The following is a 24311-nucleotide window of genomic DNA, read 5'->3' on the forward strand; positions in this document are numbered from 1 at the left end:
CATATATTTTCTGAATGGCAAATGTCAAGCAAGAGACTATGCCCAGCCTGATATAGCCGTTTGGCATTTAATATAATAAATAAGATGTCTTTAAACAACTTTAGGGGCGTGGTCTATATTTTATTAGGCTGGATTCTAAGGCGAAATGAAATATTAAATTGAAAAAGTAGATAGATCGTTTAGATTTAGACGGGGTTATACGTAAAACAAAAAAAAAACATTTTTATTTCATTGAAAATATAAAAATAATAATTTTATATAGGGGAGGGTAGGGTAATTTCACGCATGCATTGCTTTTAAAAATAAAGATTTTAAGGACCAAAAATAATTATTTAGGAATTACTCTGTACATTTTCAGACAGCCAATACACAAGAGAAACTTAACCTATTTAGTTTGACATTCATTTGGCAAATACATTGTGAAAAAAGGTCAGCTACGTAAACTGCTATATTCTAAAAGAGGGAGTGACTTAATTTTTTTAAAGTACCTCACCTACGAAATACAGCAAAATAAAAAAAAATAGAAAAAATAATGTATTGCATAGGGAAAACTGGGGCTCCGCCAAACACGGGGTAGCACCAAACACTGCAATTTTTTAATAGGATATTCGACTTCACAAGACAAGAATTATAAAAGTTTTAGGCATTGTAGGGATGCTTGTCCACTGAAGAAATGCTCGAGGTAGTCCAAATAGTTTAGAAAAAAAAATTAGTGTTTGGTGCTACCCCATATTTGGTGGTGCCCCAGTTTCCCCTAGTTATGCCAAAAATTATCCTCCTTGGACATTGGGACCTTATTTTTAAATCTTTTTATTCTGAGAAATCCAACGAAACCTACAACTTTTCAATAAGTTCATTAACTTTATATAAAATTTTAACTGTCTATACATAAATTGTGCATTATGAATAATATTTTGCATTGCGTTTAGAAAGGCGTAATACGGGTTTCAGACCTAAGACTTAGCCATATGGCTTAACAGCTCTAATTTCTTACAAGTCAAGATTTTTTGAAAAAAATTAACTTAAGATTGGGTTATTAAAGGCAAGTGTCCTATATTAGAATATAATAAGCAATAAAATTGGTTGCTATTTTGGGTTTTGGAACCTTTAGAAATCTGGACTAAGGGCTTTGACAGACCTGAGGATTAGCCGAGAGACGGCTTAGCGTAATTATTATTAGAAATAATGGTCAGACTACATTTCCATCATTTTCCACTAAATCGTCTCTCAGCTTAAGTCTGTGTCTAGGGCATAAGCCTCTAGTCTTATGAGAACCGCTTAAGATGTCTCGGATTAAAGAGAAGTGGCGTCCTGTACGTGGTAATTGGAATTGTTCATGGGTGAAATAGAATGTACTTGTACACTATACTGCACATATACTGCAAAAGCATACGAAAATTAAAATTCAACTCCCTATCAGAAGAACCCCTCCTATCCCTATACAAGAAAAAGAAGAAATTTGCTATGGCTTCCGTAACACTTTTTTTTTATTTATTTGTAGTTCAATAAGAAAATTTTCGCCAATATGTTCTATAACACATCTTGTTGAACTCAATAACACATAAGTATAATTATTTATTTAGAGCCGATTTTTTTTGGAATCTCTATGTAAAATAAATTCTTTTACTTTTGTTTAACAATCCATCAAGTGACACGCCTAAATATAACCCAGAAAATAATGGTCTTGTCAGATTTGAATGACTGAGTAAATACAATTACCAAAATTAATAAAATGTGCTTATTAATTGACTGGTTGTTGCAACGTAAGCTTGTTTTGTAAGTCAATTTCATTTATGACATTTGCAAATTTTTATGAAAGAAAATACCAACTATAATAATAATGTAATTATATTTATTTGTATTTAATTAATTGTGCGACTATATGATGAAATCTCATTAAAATGTAGTAGATTGGATAATTGGTCAACAATGATCAGGAAAATAGCTACAAAAGTGGACAAGTACCGGAGTACTTACTAAAAGTTGAGGATTTCGCTGTATTCCAAGACGAGCTTTGGTGTACTTTTTCATAAGAACTCTCCACACTACATATGCCATTTCTTCTGTGTTTTCTTTTCAACTCTTCACCCACTCATATGTAATATAACTCTCCAACGTCCACCAACAGCTAAGATGACTTCAAGGTTCCTTCTGTCAGTTCAAATAATCCAACGTTTGCACAAGTAATTTATACACCATCATCATTGTTAAAGCACACACAAGGAAAATGCAAATTCACGGGATTCTCTTTAAAAACACCATTTAATATATTTCCTAAATAAGTTGAGTCAATTTCCAAGCACAAAGAGGATTAACTGAGAACTAAAATGCATTGCACTGGAAAATAGGGCAATAAAACCGATATGCAGAGGACTTCGATAGGTGTGGTGGATGAAGGATTTAAATTTAAAAAAAAAATGTGAAAATGAACACTCTTGTGATAGAGACACACAACAATAGTTGCCGCGACTCACGATAAACTGAATGGATGGGTATCATCGAAAAATGCCTCAACCGTCAACGTTGCGCGCAGTAAACTCCATACACTCCGGCAGCAAAGAAGCGGGAAAAATTCACTTGGTGTTGATGCCTCATTCATAATCGCACTCTATAGCAAATAATATTGTGTGTAATTTTTATGCTATGCTATTGTATGCACAAGAGAGTTTGATATCTTCCACTGTTGGTTTTGTTTTTTTCAACTCGTAAAGGCATCTTTCTCAAGAAATGAAATTCATTTATTAAAAACTATCGAGTTTTTTCCGTTTGTTGGTTATTAATAATCTTATTAAAAAAAGGAAACTAACATCTAATATCAGTGGATTGTAGATAAGAACATTTATATATTACTATTTATGTTTTCTTCTAATTTTCAATAATCATTAAGGAATAGACAAATTCGTTGCATTAAGAAATCCATTCATTAGAAATTCTATTATTTAAAGATCTATTGAAGCAGAAAATATAAATTGGCGTAGGGTAAAATTTTAAACTCATAAATTATTATTAATAATTATTTAGTATTTATGCAATTGGTTCTGTACTTTAACCCTGTATATTATTTATTATTAAATAATATATTTATTATTAAATGTACTTTAACCCTGTAAGGCCGGCAAGAAAAACCAACCCCTTGGAAAATATAAATAGACGTATTTGTTGATTTTTTTTTACTTGTATAAGATATTGGAACCTCTATAATCCGTGAAATATGAGACATTTTCCCGAAAACACAAAAGAATGATAATTCCCATTCTTGTGAAGAATATCACATAGGGGAGACTGGGGCACATGTAACCATTTTCGATAGATGCGAATTTGAGGTGATTTTCCAAGGACACCGTAATTTTTTGGAAAATCTTTCTTAGCTCATGTTTTACCCTTGTGTATAGGCAATACATCGAAGGTAATGCGGATGCTGGAAAACAATTGAGTTTTCCATAAAAATAAAATTTGTGTCACCGTGCATTTTTCTCTTTTCACAAAATACCTGGGGTAGAAGTAAAGTAAAGTTTCTGGGGAGGATGCAAACACCCTTTTTTCCACCCTTGAAATTAACTTTGCACCACTTTAGATTATTTTAATTACTTAAGAGATATATAAAGACTGCATATTTTTCAAAAAATCACGATACTTTTTACAAAGAATAATTAAAATAGCAAAAAAACTAAAAGTATGCATATCAAAGACATTTTTCAATGGAGTTTCCCCATATTTTGACATCATGTGACTTTTTATTGAACACAGCACCACCAATTTTTTTCGTAATCTATGAATTATAGATATTTCGCATGAAGGTAAATTTCCCGCTCTTTTTCCTACTCATTTTGTGAAATTGAAATTGCCTGTTTACATCTACCCCAAATGCTGTTTTCTGACCAATTATTAATTCTTTTGAAATAATGTGAATCTCAATTTCTCTAGTAAATGCATAAATATAATCCTAAAAGATGTAGGAAAGAACTGGTATTGCCACATTTCGATTATTTTACACAGTTTTTAATTTCCAGTTGGAAATCCAAATGACCAAAATAATCGAAATATCAACATTTTCGGGAAAAATGATTTTTATTTTTAAAGTATTAGGATTTTATTGACCAATTCATCTGTGGACATACATCCCCATGGTATCTATGAATGCTTATGGGTTTTATCCTCTGGAGTCTTAAAATTAATGAAAATAATCACAGTGTTTACAACTACCCCAGTTCACTACTGCCCCAGTTCCCCCTATAATTATTATACTTTCTAGTTCCAAGAAGTCTTTCAAAACAAAACAAAAAATGAAAAATATAAAAAAAATAATTCATTCATAAATGCGATTATTTGAAATTTCCCCACTTTTGAACTTAAATATTAAATTATATAGCAAACAGCTGGAGATTTGCGAAAAAATATCCTAAATTCTTGTAATTTTCCACTTAATGATTATGTGCAAATTTTAGAAAGAAGTCACTTTATGAATTCAGAAAAAAAACACATTTTATCTGTAGGATGCCGGTATTCCAATCATCCTTAAAGATTAGGAAAGTTGTGCGACCTTTAAATTGGTTAATACAAAATTTTGCTTTTTTCGGAATTTCAAATTTCACCTCATTAGGGGAAAGTACCCATGCTTTGCACGGTCCCAAGCTTTATATTGACTAATTTTTTTTTAATTTTAAAATAATTGTGACCCATTGAACCCATATTTTAAAATCTAAGAGAAAATATCATTTTTTTTTAAATATATTGCGAAGTCACATTTATTCAGAAACACAGGAAAAATTTAGTCATTATAAAGTTTTGGATTGTGTAAAGGATGGGCACTTTCCCCTAGCCGTGTCACCGCTATTTGCATTTTTTGGTGACCCTTTTTGGTTCTAGATAAGGTTCTAAATCGAAATTTACCCTCTAGCAAACAAAGAGAGATAGTAAACAATTTCTAAATTCTGGGACAAATAGAACTTAAACTTTTAAGATAAATATTTACCATAAAAAGCATTTATTTTTTTTCAAAATTGAATACCCAAGAAACAAAATAGCTGCCTTATAAAACCAAGTATTAAACAAGTCTTTTAGTGCACTTTTAAAAGACTTAAAGTCGGAATTTTCTGTTGAAGTTCCTAAAAGCTCTTAATATCCTTAAGAGTGCGCCACTTATAGTAATCTCTGGAACCAAGACCGTTATAAGCAAATAAAAAGATTTTTGGTTCTATAATGCCTTACTTAGGGAATTCTACAAGACTATATTAAGAAAAAATAGCTTCTTGGGTAGTCATCAGTGACAATTCATTGTCCCTCTAATTCTGTTAAGATTTCAGTTAAACGTTTAGTGTAAAAATCAATTATTGAGTTAGAGGATAATAATACCTAATAGTTATATAGAGTATAGACCTTTCTGCAAGAGAATTTAAGTTCACTGGGTGTTATTCGAGCATCTTTAACTCCAGAAAATATTTGATAACCTAAAGAGAATTCAAACCCGGAACACTTGCAGATAGAGCAAACACACTACCATCCGACCAATTGACTGGTCAAATCACGTTAAGAGCCTTTATTACAAGCTAAAAATTTACAGTATTTATGGATTTAAAAGATCCCATGATCAAATTTTAAAATTAAAGTACACTATTTTATTTCAGCTTACTGTTTTTTTTTTAATTAAATATGATAGCCTAAAAATTTATCACATTAATATACAAAATTACTTCAAAATCTTTGCTGCTTAAAGCTTCAAAACTAAATATCAAGAAGTTGCATTTATGCAATTAAGTTAAATTTTTAATATAATTTTTTAATGATTGTTGCAATTCAGGTTTTGGCTAAAGGCTTTATTAAAGACTAATTTAAAGATTTGAAATCTAATGATTTTGGACGATTTTTTTTCAGTGATTTATGGATCTGTGAAAAACTCGTCTTGTGCTTTTCTTCCATTTTTAGATATGTTTTATAGATTACCCAGACGGTTTTTTCTTCCTTATGGCCTCTACGTTAATATAAATTTCTTCAAAAAATGCATTTTTAAGGAAAATTTCCCCTATGCTTGTAGGCAAAAACGCCAGAACTTTTTAAAAAGCCATTTTTTGACGAAAATTGCTTCTAGTGTACATTGTACATGTGTAGGCACCATTATAGGAAAATACTGTTGAATTACTCCTTATACCGGTTTTTCAATGTCAAAGGTTAAAAAGGCTTTAGAGAACATATTTCTCGACCGAGTGGTAAAATGCTTGTGCTCGTTGGAAAGGTATTGGAATTCTTGACAAGCCTTAATCGATTCCAATCAGGTTTAAACCCGTTCATAACCGACAACTAATTTTAATCCTAATTTCAATCATATTCCTCCTAAGGTGTATTCTGGACAATGTTTGCAATGATTTATAAATCGATTCAAATCGGTTGAGAACCGGTAAATTGAATAATTCGAAAATATTTTTGACGTATAGAATAGAGTATCGAACACTGAGAGAAATCCGAAAAAGTTAAAATAACATTCTGGAAATGTTTATTTTACCCTGCAATATTGATCCGAAATCGGTGTAAATATTATGCTTCTTAGGTGTATTAGGGGTTAAAGTTACCCTTTTTCATGTTAATTTTACCCTTAGAAAGGTGTCAAATTAACATTTAAAAAAGTTGATATATTTTTACATATAAAAAGGGTTAAAGTTATGAGGAAAAAAAGCCCGATACACTTTGTCACTCCTTTTCAGTATAGAATTTTATTAAAGGAATTGATTAGATAAATTATCCTAAAAGAAGTTTCACAGTAATTGAGTTACAAGGGACATATTAAAAATTTTAAAGTTGTTTTTTTTATTTTTTTTTTTGGCTGATCTTGATAATTTTGTGAACCTCGGAATTTTTTGTGAATATTGTGACATAATCTGTAATATAGGTATTATACAAAGTGTACACTCAGAAAAAGGCAGTTCTAACTTTGTATGGGACTTGCTAAAATACAGCTCTTGTCTGTAAGAATATTTTAAGACCCGAATCAACCTAAACATGTCGTGCTTAGAATCAAGAGCTGTTTTCTAAAACAGATCAACTAAGAGCTGCCGTGTCTTGAGAGAGAGAGAGAGAGAGTACCGTCTCTCTAGAAAATTTTCAGTGGCTTCCAGTGCTGTCAAATGACAGACAAAACAATTCACAGTGCAATTAATTCGCAAAGTTGTGATTGTTTTCGAGAGTTTTCTCAATGAAATTATAGTTAAAATTGTGGGCAGAAGTCTCTACAGGTAGTGAAGTGTCTTTTGGTTTAATAAATTACAGTGCCGACAAGAAATAAGTGGAAAATAGGTGAAATACGTTCGAAAAACGAAAAACATTTTTTTCTGGAAAATAAAACATTGTGTCTAATAAGCTTTGCTCGAGTCTCTGGAGTGTTGTGGAAATATGATTTTTTATTTTGAAAATTTATATAGTGAAATATTTGAAAGAATTTTGCGAGGTGGTCTTGTGAAAAAAAAATGTCACGATATTCAGAGGCATCTCACTCATCGATAGTCGGATGGAAAAATATCTTCCCAAATGTGAGTCTCGAGTTGGATAAAACTTGATCAATTTCGCTTGGATTTCAGTAGAAAATGAGGGAATGTGACAAGTTACAGTTTAAAAAGTATATGTAATGGTGGTTCATTAAAAAAAATGTGAATTTAATTTTCTCTTTTTAATTGTGAGCGTACGTCGATTTTGTCGCGATATAACAGAGAAAATTTGATACTAGAATCAAAACTCATTTAGCTTTGCTTTAAGAACTACTCAGTACTTGAAATTATATTTTTTCCACGCATGTAAATTCAAAGACTGTACGTTCTTGAGGCAAAGCGTATTCTAAAATAAATGCTTTTCTTTAAGTAAAATAGTCTTTAACCCAAGACACAAATGCCCGTTCTTATTTCAAGAGCTAAATCAAGACCCGTTTCCACAGAGCTGTTTTCTGAGTGTAGACGAGAAAAATATGCATACATCATATCCGACACTACTTTCTAAATTTTCCTGAAAATCTGCATATCAATTTCGACTTAATATCCGCCAGATATGAAACGTCGAAAACCTATAGCTAAGAATTAGATATTTTTAATGTTTATACTAAATATTAACTAATATAAGATAAGATTCCTTTGACTCATAATCAGTCTTTATTTAGAATTTAGATATTTAACGATTTATTAAATATTATTAAAAAGATGCTAAAACTAATTTTAAAAAAAACGTATTAATTTGTTCATCGTGTTTAACACTAGAAAAACCATTTCATAGGAAAAATGTTCAAAAGACATAGAAGAAAGACACAACATTAAAAGCATGCTGTAAAAGCCTCGTCACAATAGAAAGGAAAATCATGAGAAAAACTTTTAAAATACCGCTGAGAGAAATATTCGGAGCAAGACATCAGCTAACTGAAAGTTTTGAGTGAAATTTGATACAAAAATTTCTAAGGTAAAACATAGATCAATATTATTTATGCGAATTTAACTTGTAATATAAATCCTCATATTTCTTTTGCTCTGCAACAGATCAATTAATCAAAATTTTAATGTCAAATTTCATTGGATTACTGATTCATAATAAGCTCATTTTAATTTCGATCGTCTATTGATCTCTTTGCCATAGCATGTGAAGCTTTTTAGTCAAAAACCTAAGAGGAATTTTGAAATTGAAAAAGAATCATTATAAAATTACCATGAGCATTATAATAAAAATAGTTTGGCGTGACTGAAATTTCTATCAAGATATTTTTGCAGTTTTTATCGTCTATCCTCTTTTCATGTCTCAGCTTCGTGATCACAGTGGAAATCACAGAAAAATTGTTTATGTTATGGTTTTGAAGTCCAGAATGAGTTAAAAAGGGTGCAACATTAAAAAATACTAAAATGTTTATTTACACACATTAGCGAACAGCCCAGAAAGAGAAATTTGCCTATGAAATATTTTCGCTGAAATCCAAAGAACAGGGACAGAGGCAGCGAGGAATATACAATTTTTTTTTCAAATTGCAAAAAAAATGTTTTTCCGCAGAACTATAAAAATATATAATGATATATGTATGTACACACTACACACGTATTGTGTATATTAAATGTATATGACACATATTTGTCTTATGAGAAAAAATTAGTGTCTTCTAAATGAATTAGTTTTTCAGTGTTTTTTGGATCAGAAAAGGATCATTTTATGTATTTTCACATCATTGTATAACGCGTTTAGTTATCACCTTGTGGAGGAAAAGACGTTTTCCCCCCGAAGACATTCAGCCGCACCTTTTCTTCGAAACAATTTCTTGAAAATGGAATCATTTAGTTCCACAAAAAATGTAACGAGACAATGTCTACAAGTACATCCACCCTCAACAGACACTCCTTGTTTTAATTCCAAGGAAATAATTCAGTAAATGGGGTGTCGATTGCGAGATAAGCTTAGTGTTTTATTATGTCGTATTTTATGTTGAAGGTGTGTTGCTCTGCAGTAACTGTTTGTTATACGAAGAGAGGTTTGAAATTGAAAAGACAATGAAAAAAATTGCCTAAAGTTATGTGATTTTTCAAGTATTAGATAAAGGTTAAGGCAAAGCTATATAGAGTTATTCAAATAAGAGTTTCGTTATTAATTCACCGAAAATTATTCACAATGTTTCTTCTCTTATTTTATTTCTAATTTTTCAAATATATTTTAATGTAACAACTAATTCAAATAAGAATTTTAACTGAACAAATATATAAAAAGGAGAATGATTTTGAGAGTAAAGTTATGATTTATGATGAAATTAAATAAGTATAACAGTATTAATACTTATTGATTAAAAGGACTGAAGTGAATTTTTTGCACTTAAATAAAAGAAAACATTCCCGCTTACTAATTTATTTTATGACTTCAATTTTGGTTAATATATTAGCAAATTTAGTGAGTAAAAAATTTAAATTAACCAGTAAATAATTAAAAATGATCAATAAAAAATAAAAATGGTTTGTGTAATAATTTTCCCTTTGCCTTGAATGCATGTGAGCGCAGAACATTTAAGGTAAGAGAAGTATATATCGGCCATTGTACCTTGTATCGGCCAGCTTGCAGAAGATATCGGCCACCAAGATAAAAATGAATATTTAAAAATTACTAACTACGTTTTACTAATTATCTAATACAAAATATATTACGTTTGTTCATATATGATCTTCTGAATTGAGTTTTTCGTCGACTTTTTAACAAAATATAATTATTCATCTAATTAATTGAAACACTGTGTCAGAGTCTTAATCAAAAAGTAGCCATTTCTCAAATTCTTATGATTTTATACTAGAATTTCAGTGACACAAAATAAGGAATTATACCTTATTTAAATTATTTACGAAAATGTCTGAATAAAAAAATACTACTTAATTATTCTACTTTTAGTATCAGAACACTTTTTAATTGTCTCGCTACGCATAATTAGAATTAATTTGTTAATTGAGAGGAAGTACGTTTTGTTCCAAGTACAGAGCCCACCGGCCATTTTTCATCGCATTTCGATGTCATTTTCGCGAGCAGTTGAGGTTATGTCGGTAATGTTTTTGTTGTGAAAAAGGATTTCCTCAGTGTGAATTTCGCATTTTATCAATGTTAAACATCTTGAAGGAGGTCTTTTAGAAACTGCAATATCAGAGAAAAGATTGAAAAATGTGCTGGATGTCATGACGGCACGAGAATATTCTTGAATATGACTGCAAAGTATGGAGTGTCCAGAATGATCCTGAATGATAAACTTTCCGGAAGGCATTCAAAAGGGAAATCACTGGTAAGCTTGTACTACGTAAGCTTGTGAACCGGAGGATCGTGAATCAAGCCGAAACTGGATTTCTTATCCTTAAGTCCGAGCTCCAGGATTGGATCAAAAATGTGGTGAAAATGAGAAGATGCAGACAACCTTCACCAAAAATCTCCCTGGAAAGTGCTAAAAAGTGGTCTTGATGGTTAGGTTCTGGTAAAGGGTGGATGTCAGAGAGTGTTGCTTCGAGTACAACGTAATCAATTAGAAAAATATTCAAATTTATGATATTTTTTTTGGGTTTTATTTTCCGGTCGATGCCTGCTACACTCCTGGCCGATATCTTCCTCATCTGCTTTTATATGGCCGATGCAATATGCGCAGTGCATGATTGCAATTTTACCATTTTTTTAACTAATTTCTCTAAATAGTAAGAAATCAAATGTTGATATATAGATAAATGTAATACTGGAGTTACAATTGGCACATTTTAGAATGTCAAAAACTGGTTTAGATAATTTATTTTAAGCGAATTATGGAGTATTTTTCTTAACTGGCCGATACATACTTCCCTTACCTTAGATTGGATTTCAGCTCAGAATATCAAAATCTTGGCGTAGTCTCCTCACTTCGTTCTCCTGACCATATTGAAAATATTTGGGGAATTTTGTTCGTCATATTTACACAGATAATTGACAATAAACTAATGTTTTGTAGTTAAAATCTGCAATTTTGGATACGTGGAAGACAGGTTCATCAAAAAGCTAGTAGATAGTAAGCCAAAACGCATTCTTCAAACAAATCAGGAAAATGGGGGAATCATTATTATTTAAGATTTGCATAAAAATTACTTACCCTAATAATATTACAGAAGAATTTATTGATCTTATCTTGGTTGTATTATCAAAAACGTATAAAATTTATACTTTCTCAAATTCAATTTAAGAAAGATGATGTGCTGCTAAAAAAATTATCAACAATGGATTTAAATCAAAGTCTTTTATAAAAATAAGTAAGTGAAAGATGTATATAGAATAGAGATAAATTTTGAGTATTGAAAAGTGACCCTAAAAAATGCGATACGACCAAAAATGATCAAAACCAGCATTTCCTCAATTTAAATTTGAGAAAAACGTTGTAGTGTAATAACCTATTGTAATAACAATAACCTATTCAATTCAAAGTATTTTGCAGAAAAAATATAAATAAAAAGAATACAGAAAAAATTAGTTCAGAAAAGTGATTTTATGGTACACAGTCTTTTTATTAATCCTAGATTTTAGAAATTATAAATAGCAACTTTTGGCCCCGGGAGAGTCCTATACGTTAGAAAACCAGTATGCTTAGTTAATTAAACTAATGCACTACCATTGTTTAATGGATGGATTATCAGTAAAGTCATTTTAGACGAATTTTCGAGAAGTAAGCCTCCCTATATAACAAAAAGATCAAATTCTAAATATTAAGTGATTTAAAGACACAAATCGCACATTTGGACGCTTATTAGCAACAATTAATGTGAAATCATACTAAAATTTTAATGTGCAAGTGTGATAACACAGTCATGGTGTCTAGGTCTACACACTAGAAGCAATTTTCGTCAAAAATTGCCTTTTAAAAAAAAATTCTGACGTTTTGGCCTACAAGGATAGGGGAAATTTTCTTTAAAAAATGTATTTTTTAAAGAAATTTCTCCTAGTGTGTAGAGGCCATTAGAGGTTATAAAGACAAACATTTCGTCTATACATCCTATCAACCTTCCCAATAATAATTATTCAAAGGTTTAATTATTCAAAGGTTCATGAGGGAAAGTGGAGCACCTTTGAATTGCGGCAGCTTTGAAATTAGGATTTTTTATCCGATTTTAAAATGTAATTGAGCCTTATCATAATGTAATATAGCTTCGCAAGTGGTTTGTTGAGCTAAATCAACATAATCAGGTCCAGTTTCATTTAAAAATGGGAGAAAAATGCCTAATTTTAGAGCTGCTCCAATTCAAAAATGCCCCACTTCCCCCTAGAAAGAGTGTAAATGAAAAAAAAATCAGTTATAGGAGCACAGAAAGGATATTATGGGTTCAAGAACTTAACAAAATGTTTTGCACTTTGTAACCCTTACTTTTTATTGCATAATTTGGTCCATGACACGAAATTTATTTTACAAGAAATAAGTCATTGTATTACTTACCAATTTTTTTATCCATTGTATAACGTGAAGATTTTTTAGTCTTATAATTTCTCTGTATATCCTGATAATGCACTGAATCCTCACAAGATTAAGAATATAGAATATGTTAAAAATTAAATCCATTAACTTCATCACTAGTCACTGCTCTCCTCTTAAACTCTAAAACATTCACAAACTACAAATACACTCTTCAAGAAACTTGCACAAAATATTTGGTATAAATTCACAAATTAACACTATTTCAAAAGCCGAGTTAAAACATTTGTTCAACAAAAATTACAAAATTATAACGAGATATCTTAGATTTACGTTAGCTCTTCGCCAATGCCAGGTGAGAAATGACCCGTTATGGTGATATACGGAGCAATGCACGCACTTTTGGTCAGTGATTCGTCCCTCTTCAAAACACGCCATTCAGGACGGCCAAGACAAAGCCCCAGAAACGACATCGAATTCTAATTGAATATAATTCATTGGGAAAGACGCGGTCTGCATATTAAATTACTTTCATAGAAATTGTTGACGATATTAACATGGGGAGTGAGCGCGTGCAATTTTAAGGTGTGATCTTTTTATTGGTAAGTTGTACCCAGTACTTTCAATGATTGTGGGTTGTTTCTTGTTGCAGGCCAAAAAATTTGTCACTAGCAAATTTAAAGACATTTTGATTACTCTTTAATTTACTTTATAATAAGAGTGATATTAAATTCAAGAATAAGAAAACTTTTTACTTTATAACACTTCACATAAAATTTCTGTAAAACCTACAAAGGCCTATACAAACCCAGTGAGTTTTGTCCTGACTAATTTTTCAATACTTTAAAGTGTGTCTCCACTAAAATGTTTGTTTTAGAAAATCGGGACCTTTCAAAATTAGCTATTAGAATAAGCGTTGTAAAGTCAGAGAGCGCGGAATGTCGAACAAACCAATTCGGAAGTGCAAATTATGATATTGAACTAATAATGTAGTAATTATGCAATTTTCGAGTTTACTTTGAAAATTATTCCATTACCTCTTTCTGTTAAGATGTAAGAGAATTGTCGAACTTAAAAATTTGTGTGTTCGAAACCTGGCTCGTTGGAAAGATCTTGGAATTCCTGACCAGGCTGAACCGATTCCAATCTGTTATGAACTGGTAATGAACAGTTTCATAATCGGTAACTAACTTTTATCCAAGGCAACCTCATTTAAAAAAGTGTACAAAATTTAGGAAAAAAAAGAAAAGAAAAGAAAAAAAAAAGAAAGAAAGAAGAGCAAAGGAAAAAATGAGAAATGGTTTAAAAAGTAGTATTTGAATTTAAAATAACTAAACAAAATTTCACAAGCCTAATCAATTCGTACTTGTTTAAGTATTTCTTTTATGTTGAAATTCACTGGTATAAGAGTTTAAACACTTATCTTCTAAATTCTAAGAAGAAATTTCTGGATGATATTGGTGTCTGAGGACAAAATGTCCACCTTGGTAACATCTAAAACATATCCAAAAATGAAAAGTATCGATAGTTTGGTTCTTGAGATATTCCCAAAAGAGTGGTTTCGGAAAAATCCAAGAAATAGAGGAGCGCAAGGAAAATCGCAATCAATGACGAAGAGCTAAAATCCCAGTTTTTGGTCCTTATGCACAAAATACAGAAAACTTTAAGATTGGAAAAGGACACGCTTGTAAACGAAGTATAACTCAAAAGAAATTTTTATAAAATAAATAAAAAACCAGCTAAAAAATAAAGATTTTTTTATAATAAGAAAAAAGAAAAAAAGGAAAAAAAGAAAAAAGTAAAAAAAAAAGAAAAAAAAGAAAGAAAAAAAGATGTGTACAAATTTCTTGAAGTGATGTACCCTTGCTTTTATCCTACACGGTGAACAATTTCGGCACATATTTGTTCCAAAAATTAGCTCGTCCACGGACACCATAATTTTTGGCACGATCTAGTTTATTTTGCGAGACTTAAAAAGATAATCAATATTAGTAACAAATTTGTTCCAAAACGTAGCTCGTCCACGGACACTGGAAATTTTTGGAATAAATTTGTACCTTCTAAGAGAAACAAAAAGGTACCCAATATTAGTAACGAATTTATTCCAAATAATAGCTCGTCTAGTATAAAATCGAATCCCTCCTCTCACACTCAATCATACGTCACCAATGAAACAAGGAAGACGCCAAAACTGTGGCAATTTTCGTGCTACATAGTTTCACTTTTTTGATTCGAAATTCCCTTAAGTCTTAAAACACTCTTAAGTTGCTTTTCATTTGATGTTCCCTATGAACTTTCGCCATAGAAATCCATCTCGACTGAAGTATAGGCCTTAACTGTAAGACGAAATCACTTACACGAATTTATTACCGACAATGGGAACAGAAAGATTTCCCATATGAGTAACAATTTCTTTCCAAAAATTACTTCGTCCACGGACACCTAAAATGTTTGTAATAAATACGTTACAAATGTAGGAATAATATTGTAATAAAGAAAATCGTCAGTTAAATCAGCATTTATCGTAACTTCATTTTTGCGATTTTACATATTTGGAATCAGCGTAATTTTGTTTATTAAACGCACTTGTTAAAAAGAAACTTTTATAATCCCAATAAAAATTATTTTAAACAAAAATTATCGTAAGTGCCCTTAATTAAGAAAAATTTATCAGAATTTGTCGTAACTTCCATTTTTGGGGAAGTTACGACAAATTTCCATACAAAATTTTCTCTAATCAGCATTTGCCGTAACTTCTTTTGCTTGTTTGTGTGGCTTGTAATTTGCAACAAAATTGCAATATTTCTCAATAAAACGTTTACAAACTCTTCCAAATATCGAAAGACAGTGCGAATAGTGTAACATGAAATCATTCTAATTCAATATTTGCAAGAAAAAAGTGAGAAAAAATCCCTGCGCATCTGTCATTAATTCAAAACAAAACAAGCGACGTGGCGCACAAAATTTATTCATTAAAATTTATGAAATAAATGCTTTTAGGGACAGAAATAATAGTATTATTGACTAATTTAGTCAAATAAAGGCGCTTATTATCACTAGAATAATTCAAATTGATATAATGCATTTTAGAAAATTGTCATAACTTCCAGAATCTCCATACATTGGAAGTTACGGCTTTATAAACGATGGAAGTTACGATTAAATATTATTGTGTTTCTTCTAACATATTTCTCAATATTGAAGCTTTTAAATAATTTTATAAAGATTTTCTCGAGTTAACTTACAGTTTATTAGTGTCACTTTTATTATTTTGACTCAAAAGTATCGCATTCGGGGCTCATTTTTAAGAAAAATAATGCTGAACTGAAAATTTCGTCTCCTGAAAAGTTGTCAAAAGGAAGTTACGACAAATGCTGATTTAACTGACGAAATGTACCAATTTGTTCCTGACAGTGGGAACAAGACAGCCGAGTGCAACAAATTCTATTCCAACTTTCAGGAACAAATTTGTATAAAACGAAATCAACTTAAATTTGTAGACATTCCACCGCATCAAAACGGTTCCAAAAGAAAACTCTAACAAAATTGTAACTATATTTCGTAACAAAACTGTAAAGAAAACTTTTTGGAACAAAAAACATCTTCTAGGTACAAATTGATTCCAAAAAAAAAAAAATTGTTTAAAGGAAAACGTGTTCCAATATTTTGGTCAGTGTCCAAAAGTTTTAACCGTGTAGAATCAATTCTATTACTTTTAGAATTATTTTGACGGACCTTTTGAGAGATTTATTTATCGATTCAAATCAGTTGAGAACCGGTAAACCGGAGGATAGAAGTCACAAATTCGAGCACTTCGAAAGCCTGGGATAGTGTACCAGTTCTTTTAATTTAAATTTCTTTTGATAGCACATCCTTTCCGCAACTTCAGTTCAGTGTTTTTCGTAAAGGATTATAAAAGATGATCGAACAATTTCGAAATTATTTTTGATTTCTAGCTTGTGTCTGATACTGTGAACTGCATTTAAAAATACCCTACTTCAAATAGGTCTTAAGAGATAATTTTCAAATATTTGAAATATCATGAGACAATATTCAGAAAATCCATACACACATTTCCAAAATGCGACTTTCGTATAACAAAATCAAAGTTAAAAAGCAGAAGAATTTGCAGTAATGTATTTTGTGTGAGCTGAATAAAAAATCTGAAGAAAGTCACACCAGTTAAACGCATTTCCTATACTGTACTAGTGCACTGTGAGAGAAACCCGGAGACAGTGTAAGAGCATTAGATCTATTTCTTCTCAATGCCACGGATTTTATAATTCCATATCCCATTAATATTAAGACGTTGTAGGGTGTGTTTTTGAAGTTCTTTATTTTATTTTGCACATTTCTTGTACAACAATGTTAGAACAATTTTTTTCACATAAATGAACCTTGTCACGTGGTTTATTTTCATAATTAAAGTTAGCTTTCTTTCTTCTTCATCCATGATGGTAAGTAAGTCTTCATTGCATCGCCAATTTGTCGATATACCATCAGGGCCAAGATAGGGATGACGAGACGGGCATCTTTGAAGAAGTACACCCAACAGGCTGCCACAAAGAGTGCAAGATCTGTTATATAAGCGAAAGTAGACTTAACCTTGATATCTGCATCTTCCTGAGTAATTTCTACAGGAGTCTGAGAACGTGGTGGAGAAGGTGGAGTTGGTTCTCTGGGTTTTGGTATATCCGGTGGCTTCAGTGTTAGTGGCCGTCGATTTAGCGAAGCAGGAGATTTAGATTCACTGCGGTTTCTCGTCTTGGAAGCAGCCCTTTTTTCTACAGCTGACTTCTCAGTCCGCCTTGGAGCACCAGTTTGAGATGAAGTGGAGGTATCACGAGATCTTGGTACCTTTCTATCTGCGGAAGGTTTTGGTGCTGGGGATCTCCCTCTCGGAATCACGTCCTGATTTTGTTGTTTGATGTCAGTTTGTACAATTTCCGGGCGTTTTCTAGTTGCCGAACTGCTGCGTGATCGATTCTTTGGTTGGTTAACAGTTTTGGGTTTTTCATGTACTGCTACCTCGATCTGCTTTGGAGGTGTCTTCTCCTCGTCATCTTGTTCCGCGGCCTTTTTTAATTCTTCTGCACTGAGATATATGGGAACAGGAGTCCTTCGTCCACTTCCCAATTCTCGTACTATATCGCTATAATGATCAATCACAACTTTCTCTTCTTCCAAGGATTCTTGTCTTTCTTCCAGTTTCTTCTTTTTCGACAATTCACTTGCCGTAAGGGGTTTTTCTGCAACTTTCTCGGAAGGTTTGTCAGCTTCATCTTCCTGCAATTTACTGTTGCTCCCCTTTGACAGAGGCTTCAGATCAAAAATCTTTGACAAGCTCTTTCTCTCACCTTTCTCCGGAACCTTGTTTTTCTTTGCAACATCTTCCTCCTTGGCTGAGGAGTCTCCTTCTACCGAAGTTCGCCTCTTCAGGATGGGCTTCGGAATAAAGTCCGGACTCGGCAGATTGAAAGGCTTCGACAGTACCTCAGCTGCTTGATCAGGAGCTGGTTGACTATAGGGGGTTTGAACTCGGATTTGCTGACCACTTGGATGATAAGTTTCCAATTCTTCATCACCTGTAAATTTTCCTGCATGCTCACGAACTTTTCTCTTAAACTTCTCAGTCTCTGACTCATCTGATGACGCTGTACTATCTGTGTAATCGTCTGTGTATTCAAGATCACCCCGATCTTTAGTTAGTTCAATAGATTCATCCGATTTTCTAGGACTCTTGCGCTTTTCTTTTTTAACCGATATCTCCCTCTCAACGCTACCCGTTTCCATGTCCTTGAGCTTGAGATTTCCTGGATGGACAATTGGAATTTCTCCTGAAAGTCTTCGTCTTAGAGAACTTTTTCTTTCACCACGATCATGTTCATTGAATGAATCTCTTCGTGTGAGACTAGGGACTTTACGCAAAGTTGGTGCTGCTTGACCTTGCTTCTTCACCTTTTCCGCTTCCTCTTCAGCTTCCACGGCATGATAAAATCTAGCCATTGCTCTCTCATAGAGCAATTCAGTAGAACTAACAGACCGTCTTAGCATAGGCTGAGGAGGTATTTCTGCAGAAAGTTCCGGTGCTGATAGTGATAGCGGTGGTGGCGGAATAACTTCATCAATTTCAAAGTCAAACGACTGTTGCTCTGCAAAAAATAAATAAATAAAATAATTGTTATGTTTGTCCTAATCTTTGGAAAATTGTCTAAAATCAAATTTGATTTACTTGAGACACTCTTTGACCCATCTTTCTCATCATAGATAAGAAGGACGAATTCGCCGCTACTATGAATTCCATCATTGTTATCCCGTGGAGCATCAAGGCTCTTCCATGGTTTTTGCATGTCATTTTCTGGGCTTGCATTGGTAACAGAAGGTACTTCCTTGGTTTTCTCTTCTGCGACCTTTTCTGGGGATGGTTCCTGAATTATTGTCTTCACCGTACTAGTTATAATGTCTTTTGGCGCCATTTGAACATGAACGTTACTTTTTTCAACAGAAACTGTCTGCTTTGGAGTTTCTGGTGATCTTTCTCTTGAAATCTTTTCCCGTATATCCCTTGCAATTGAAGGTGAGCTCTCTCGAGATTTCGGTCTTCTATCAGCATCAGATGGTAATAGGTTTAGTTGGATTTCTGGTGGACTTTCATTCGGTCTTGATGGTGATTTTTCTTTTTGCTTCATTGGAGATTTCTCCCTCTTCTCTGCTGCTAGGACAATGGGATCAGGAGTACCATAGGAAATATCTCTAGCTATAGTTTCCGAATCAAAAACCTGAGGTATTAGTTGAATGTTGACAGTTGGTCGTTGAATTTTAAGTCGTGCAACATGCGTCTGTTCGCTCTTGTCCACCGTTCTGGTCAATTGATTTATATTGCTATCTAGGGACTGACTGGCTGGGGTAGGTGATGAAGTCGTATGCTTTCGTCTTGGTACAATCGTCGGTCGTTGATCGTCGATAAATACACTAGTATCACTTGAGCTATTTGGTTTGGTGATGCCCCTTTTTGGATCTGGAATAAATAGTATGTCTGACTCTTCACTTGGCTCTGACATCCCATATGGATTTTCTGCCTTGACACGAAATTTATATTCACTACCCTCAATCAAGTCATTGAGGGTGGTGGACAGTTGACGGGTTGTTGCAGCCTTAAGCCAAACATTCCATCCTACACGATAGTACTCTACCACATAATTGCCAATCTTGCAGCCACCATCATCTTCGGGACTGTTCCATGTGAGAGAAACAGACTTCCCGATGGACATTGAAATTGTGACCTTTCCTGGACAACTAGGGCGTGAGGTAACTGTAAGAAGAAAAGACGCATTGTCTTCTCCGAGTGTATTTTTAGCTCTGATATTGTATTCTCCACGATCAGAACGTTGAGCATGAGTGATCTTCAGGGAAGAGTTTCTATCAGTTGTTGTGATTTCGTGACGATCATCGGACTTCAGTGCTTCGCCATTCAATAGCCAAGTAACACTGGGTGGTGGTCGACCAGCCACACCAACCTTTAGGCGAATAACTTCATCAGCCTCAATCAAGAGACCATCCTCATATTGCCGGGGTAATCGAATTTTTGGTGGTGCTTCCACCTTCAAACGACATCGAGTTACCACGTGTCCAGCACGATTGGTAGCAGTACATTTAATTTCACCTATAATTTAGTATTCAAATAAAGTAACTTAAACAAATAAAAGGCAATCTAAATCTTTTTACCTTCATCTGTTAGTGCAGCCTGATGAATTACCAAAAGGCTTGTGTCGTTCTCTGTGAGGATCTTTGTACGACGACTGCTGAAGATTTCAAAACCATCCTTGAACCAATTGATTTCCGGTTGAGGTGTTCCAATTACTCGCACGTGAAATTCCACCCGGTCATTTTCAATTGTTGTTGCGCAGTCCTCGAGTTCCTGTACAAAACGTGGTACACTGATAGCAGTGCGCTGAAGGGTAACAGTGAGCCCATCTGAGAGTTCACTGGGTGGTGAAAGACCAACAATATTTTCGGCAGCAACACGAAATTGATAGCGCCAGCCTGGTTCCAGGCCACTCAGCGTGAGCTCAGTATATGGTACGAGACCCGGAGTAGCACGGACCCAGTGAGGTGAACCGGTACGACGATGCTCCACGAGGTAGCCGAGAATTGGGGCACCACCGTCCGTAAGGGGCTTCTCCCAGCGAATGGTGACAACATCGGGAGCTGTCTCGGCATCACCAGGTACAAGAGTTGGCTTGCCTGGTGCCACAGGAGGTTCTGTAATGATAAATGTTTTTAAAATGTGCCATTGTCCTAAGTTTAATATGATTTGAATCAGTATTTCCTTAATAAAACTATAGGGGAAAGTGCTCTCCCTTCGAACGTTCATGCCTTCGAATAATGTGAATTTTTTTTATTTTTCGTAAGAGATTTACGAAATTATCAACAATTGATTATAAGCCAACTAATATTTAATAGAAATATGTAAATCTCTTAGAAAGACTAAAAGAAAATTCCCACTATTCGAAGGCATGAACGTTCGAAGGGTGAGTACTTTCCCCTATGCCTTTATGGGGTTCATTTGCAAATTACTACAAGAGTTAATGAGGAAATGAATATATCGGAGCCTAGAGAGTCCATATAAAATACCTCAGAAACTCATGGGGAACTCCTAGAGCACATAAAGGACTTTAGTAACTCACGAAAAACCTGAAGAATTTACGTGGTAGGGGAAAGTACGCTCCCTTCGAACGTTCATGCCTTCGAATAATGTGAATTTCTTTTATTTATTCCGAGAGATAACACATAATTATCACGTAATTATTTATTTATTCCGAGAGATAACTTTATTTTCTTTTATTTATTCCGAGAGATAACACATAATTATCACGTAATTATTTATAATAGATCATAAGCTAACTAATATTTAATAGAAATGTGTAAGTGGCTTACAAAAATTAAAAGAAAATTTACATTATTCGAAGGCATGAACGTTCGAAAGGAGAGTACTTTCCCCTACCAGAACATACATACGCAGTAAAAAAAATTAACACTATTATTGTGTGTAATCTTTCACACCACTATTATAGTGTTAAATTTAGAAAAAAATTTAGTTTAAAATTGTTTAATTTAAAGTTGTTGAATTTAAAGTTGTTGAATTTGGAGTTGTTAAATTTAAAAATTGTTGAATTTTTGTGTGTAAACTCAAAAATTATTGAATTTTCATTTCATTTATTTTAGTTTTGTTTTGCCTTTTTGGACATTTGTAATGTTTTTTCCTGTACTTGGCATCCTCCCTTATGCGAGATAATTACATCTGATGCTTGGATCTTCACGATATACTTATTATGCATATAAATATTTGATGTTCTATATGACTTTTACCCAATGAAAAGCATCTCGACTGAAGTATAAGTCTTAATTGGAAATTCAACAATTTTTACACAACTTTTGTTTAAAAATTCAACAACTTTTGTCTGAAAATTCAACAACTTTTGTTTAAAAATTCAACAACTTTGGTTGAAATACACAAAGCTTCACACTATAATAGTGTGAAATATTATGATCAAACTATAATAGTGTTAATTTTTGATCATGTGACAAAAAATACCATAAAGTTGTGTATTTTTCCATATTATAATAATGTGAAAAACTATAATCATACTATAATAGTGGCAATTTTTTGAATTTTTCAACAGTTTTAAATTACAAAATATTGTTGAAAATTTTTTATGAGTATAATAGTGAGAAATTTTACACAGATCGTAATTAAATAATTTATTTATCCGATTTCACACTATTATAGTGTTAAAATTTTACACATTTTGAAATTAAACAACGTTGTTTAAAATTTTTCAACTATAATAGTGGTAATTTTCAATCACGTGACAATAAATTACCAAATTATTGTGCATTTTTTAAATATTTTTAAATTAAACAACTAAAATGGTCAATTTTGCACTATTATATTAGTAAAATTTTACACATTTTTTTACTGTGTAGATCTTATTAGAACACCAGGAAGTCAAAAAATTTTGATTGATAAGAATCATAATTTAAATGAAATAAAATTTTACTTAGAAAGCTAGTAAAAAAAGACCAGTCTATAAAATAATTATCTAAATTTTATGCTTAATTAATAAGCCTTAATCCCCTGTATTTTTTTCGCACCTCGGACACTTTGACTTAATTTGTACTCCGATTCTTTTTGTATATTGCTGAATGCGTTGAAATCTAAACTGTGATACATCTTTCACCACATTACTTTCACACTTGTTCTTTATAGACCATTTCAGATTATATCGAAAATTCTCAAGAATCGAATTAAACTAAATTAGAAGCAATGATTTTTTTCATTATTGTTCCAATGATTTTTAAAGTATGAATCCACTGTCATCAAATTTGATGCAGACAAGGAAGAACAACAAAAAGAACAATTTCATCAGTGCAAATAGTTAAATATCTTGGGAAAAGTAAGAAATAATACATACATTTTGCTCAACTACAATTTCACTGTCTGTGGCTAAAAATATCCCATCCGAAGTGCTTGACGCAGAGGAACACTGGGTTTGCTTCATACTGAATATCTTATATGAATTTTTCACCCAAAAGCAATATGAAACACATTTAGAGTTAAATTTGCAAATTGAAATAAATATTCAGCCTCAAAACTTACACAGATACCATTTCTAATATAGGTTTTGATAGGGTAATATTACGATATCACATTCAGATGTAAAGGAATTCCACAATCCGACACTGGTAAGATTTTCTCATTTCACTTTTCTCACAATTTTCTCGAGCACCTACCTGCAGTTTTCCAGTGAACATTTTTTCGTGGACGATCCCGTAGCTGATGTTTACCCGATGTATTGCCCATTTTGGTGCCCCAGGTGACAATGGTCCAGCTTACATTTAAAAGCAGGAAGCGATAGAAGACACCCTTACAATCACTTCACGTTTAGTACTATTGAAAAATTTTCAAGAGTTCCGAGGAGGAGATCTCAAAACACTGTCAACGACGTCAATTTCCGTCTCGCACAGACTCACTGTTTGATCCACATAATCTCATTTTAGAACTTAAAACACTTAAGAAACTTTCCCATCGGGTGGTGCTCCTCGGCAATCGTAAAATTCAAACGAATGTCGAATATTTATTCAAGCAATGGTGTACTCTTGCGACGGCGCAAACCGGAAACATATAAACGATTTTAAAGCATTAACATCTATATCGTAACATGACGTCCAAAAGCACAGAGTATACTGTAAATTGAGACTTATTAATTTCACTTCTTGAACTAAATAATAAAAGGGTAAAAATAAGCAATTTTTAGAATATCCATTGATTCTAGACTAAACGAATTATGGCCTTCGTTTTAAACATCTCGAAAACGGATAGATATAAGATCGTTTTTAGATATAGATTTCAAATATT

The 24311-nt window shown here is 32.7% G+C and overlaps 2 protein-coding genes across 2 annotated transcripts in view; both read right to left on the reverse strand.

Moving 5' to 3' along the window:
* LOC129804301 (uncharacterized) overlaps positions 1-2482 on the reverse strand; it is a 267476-nt gene extending 264994 nt beyond the window's left edge. The window contains exon 1 of the mRNA XM_055851467.1: positions 1978-2482. Coding sequence (XP_055707442.1) covers positions 1978-2058 — 81 coding nt within the window. The 5' untranslated portion in view covers positions 2059-2482. The remainder of the gene's footprint in view (positions 1-1977) is intronic.
* A 14727-nt stretch (positions 2483-17209) lies between these two features.
* LOC129804303 (muscle M-line assembly protein unc-89) lies at positions 17210-24006 on the reverse strand. Its single transcript, XM_055851471.1, has 4 exons — positions 23687-24006; positions 20618-21154; positions 19125-20555; positions 17210-19044 (listed from the first exon to the last, which is right to left on the reverse strand). The coding sequence occupies exons 1-4, from the start codon at positions 23754-23756 to the stop codon at positions 17321-17323; spliced, it is 3762 nt and encodes a 1253-aa protein (XP_055707446.1). The 5' UTR covers positions 23757-24006; the 3' UTR covers positions 17210-17320.
* Between the last annotated feature and the right edge of the window lie 305 nt (positions 24007-24311).

Source organism: Phlebotomus papatasi, chromosome 2 (assembly GCF_024763615.1).
Source record: "Phlebotomus papatasi isolate M1 chromosome 2, Ppap_2.1, whole genome shotgun sequence".
Lineage (NCBI taxonomy): Eukaryota > Metazoa > Arthropoda > Insecta > Diptera > Psychodidae > Phlebotomus > Phlebotomus papatasi.

Coding starts and splice junctions, on each gene's coding strand:
- LOC129804303 (XM_055851471.1), bottom strand. CDS start 23,756: ATGGGCAATACATCGGGTAAACATCAGCTACGGGATCGTCCACGAAAA. Junction 20,556..20,617: donor GGCTGCACTAACAGATGAAG/GTAAAAAGATTT, acceptor ACTAAATTATAG/GTGAAATTAAATGTACTGCT. Junction 19,045..19,124: donor TGGGTCAAAGAGTGTCTCAA/GTAAATCAAATT, acceptor TATTTTTTGCAG/AGCAACAGTCGTTTGACTTT.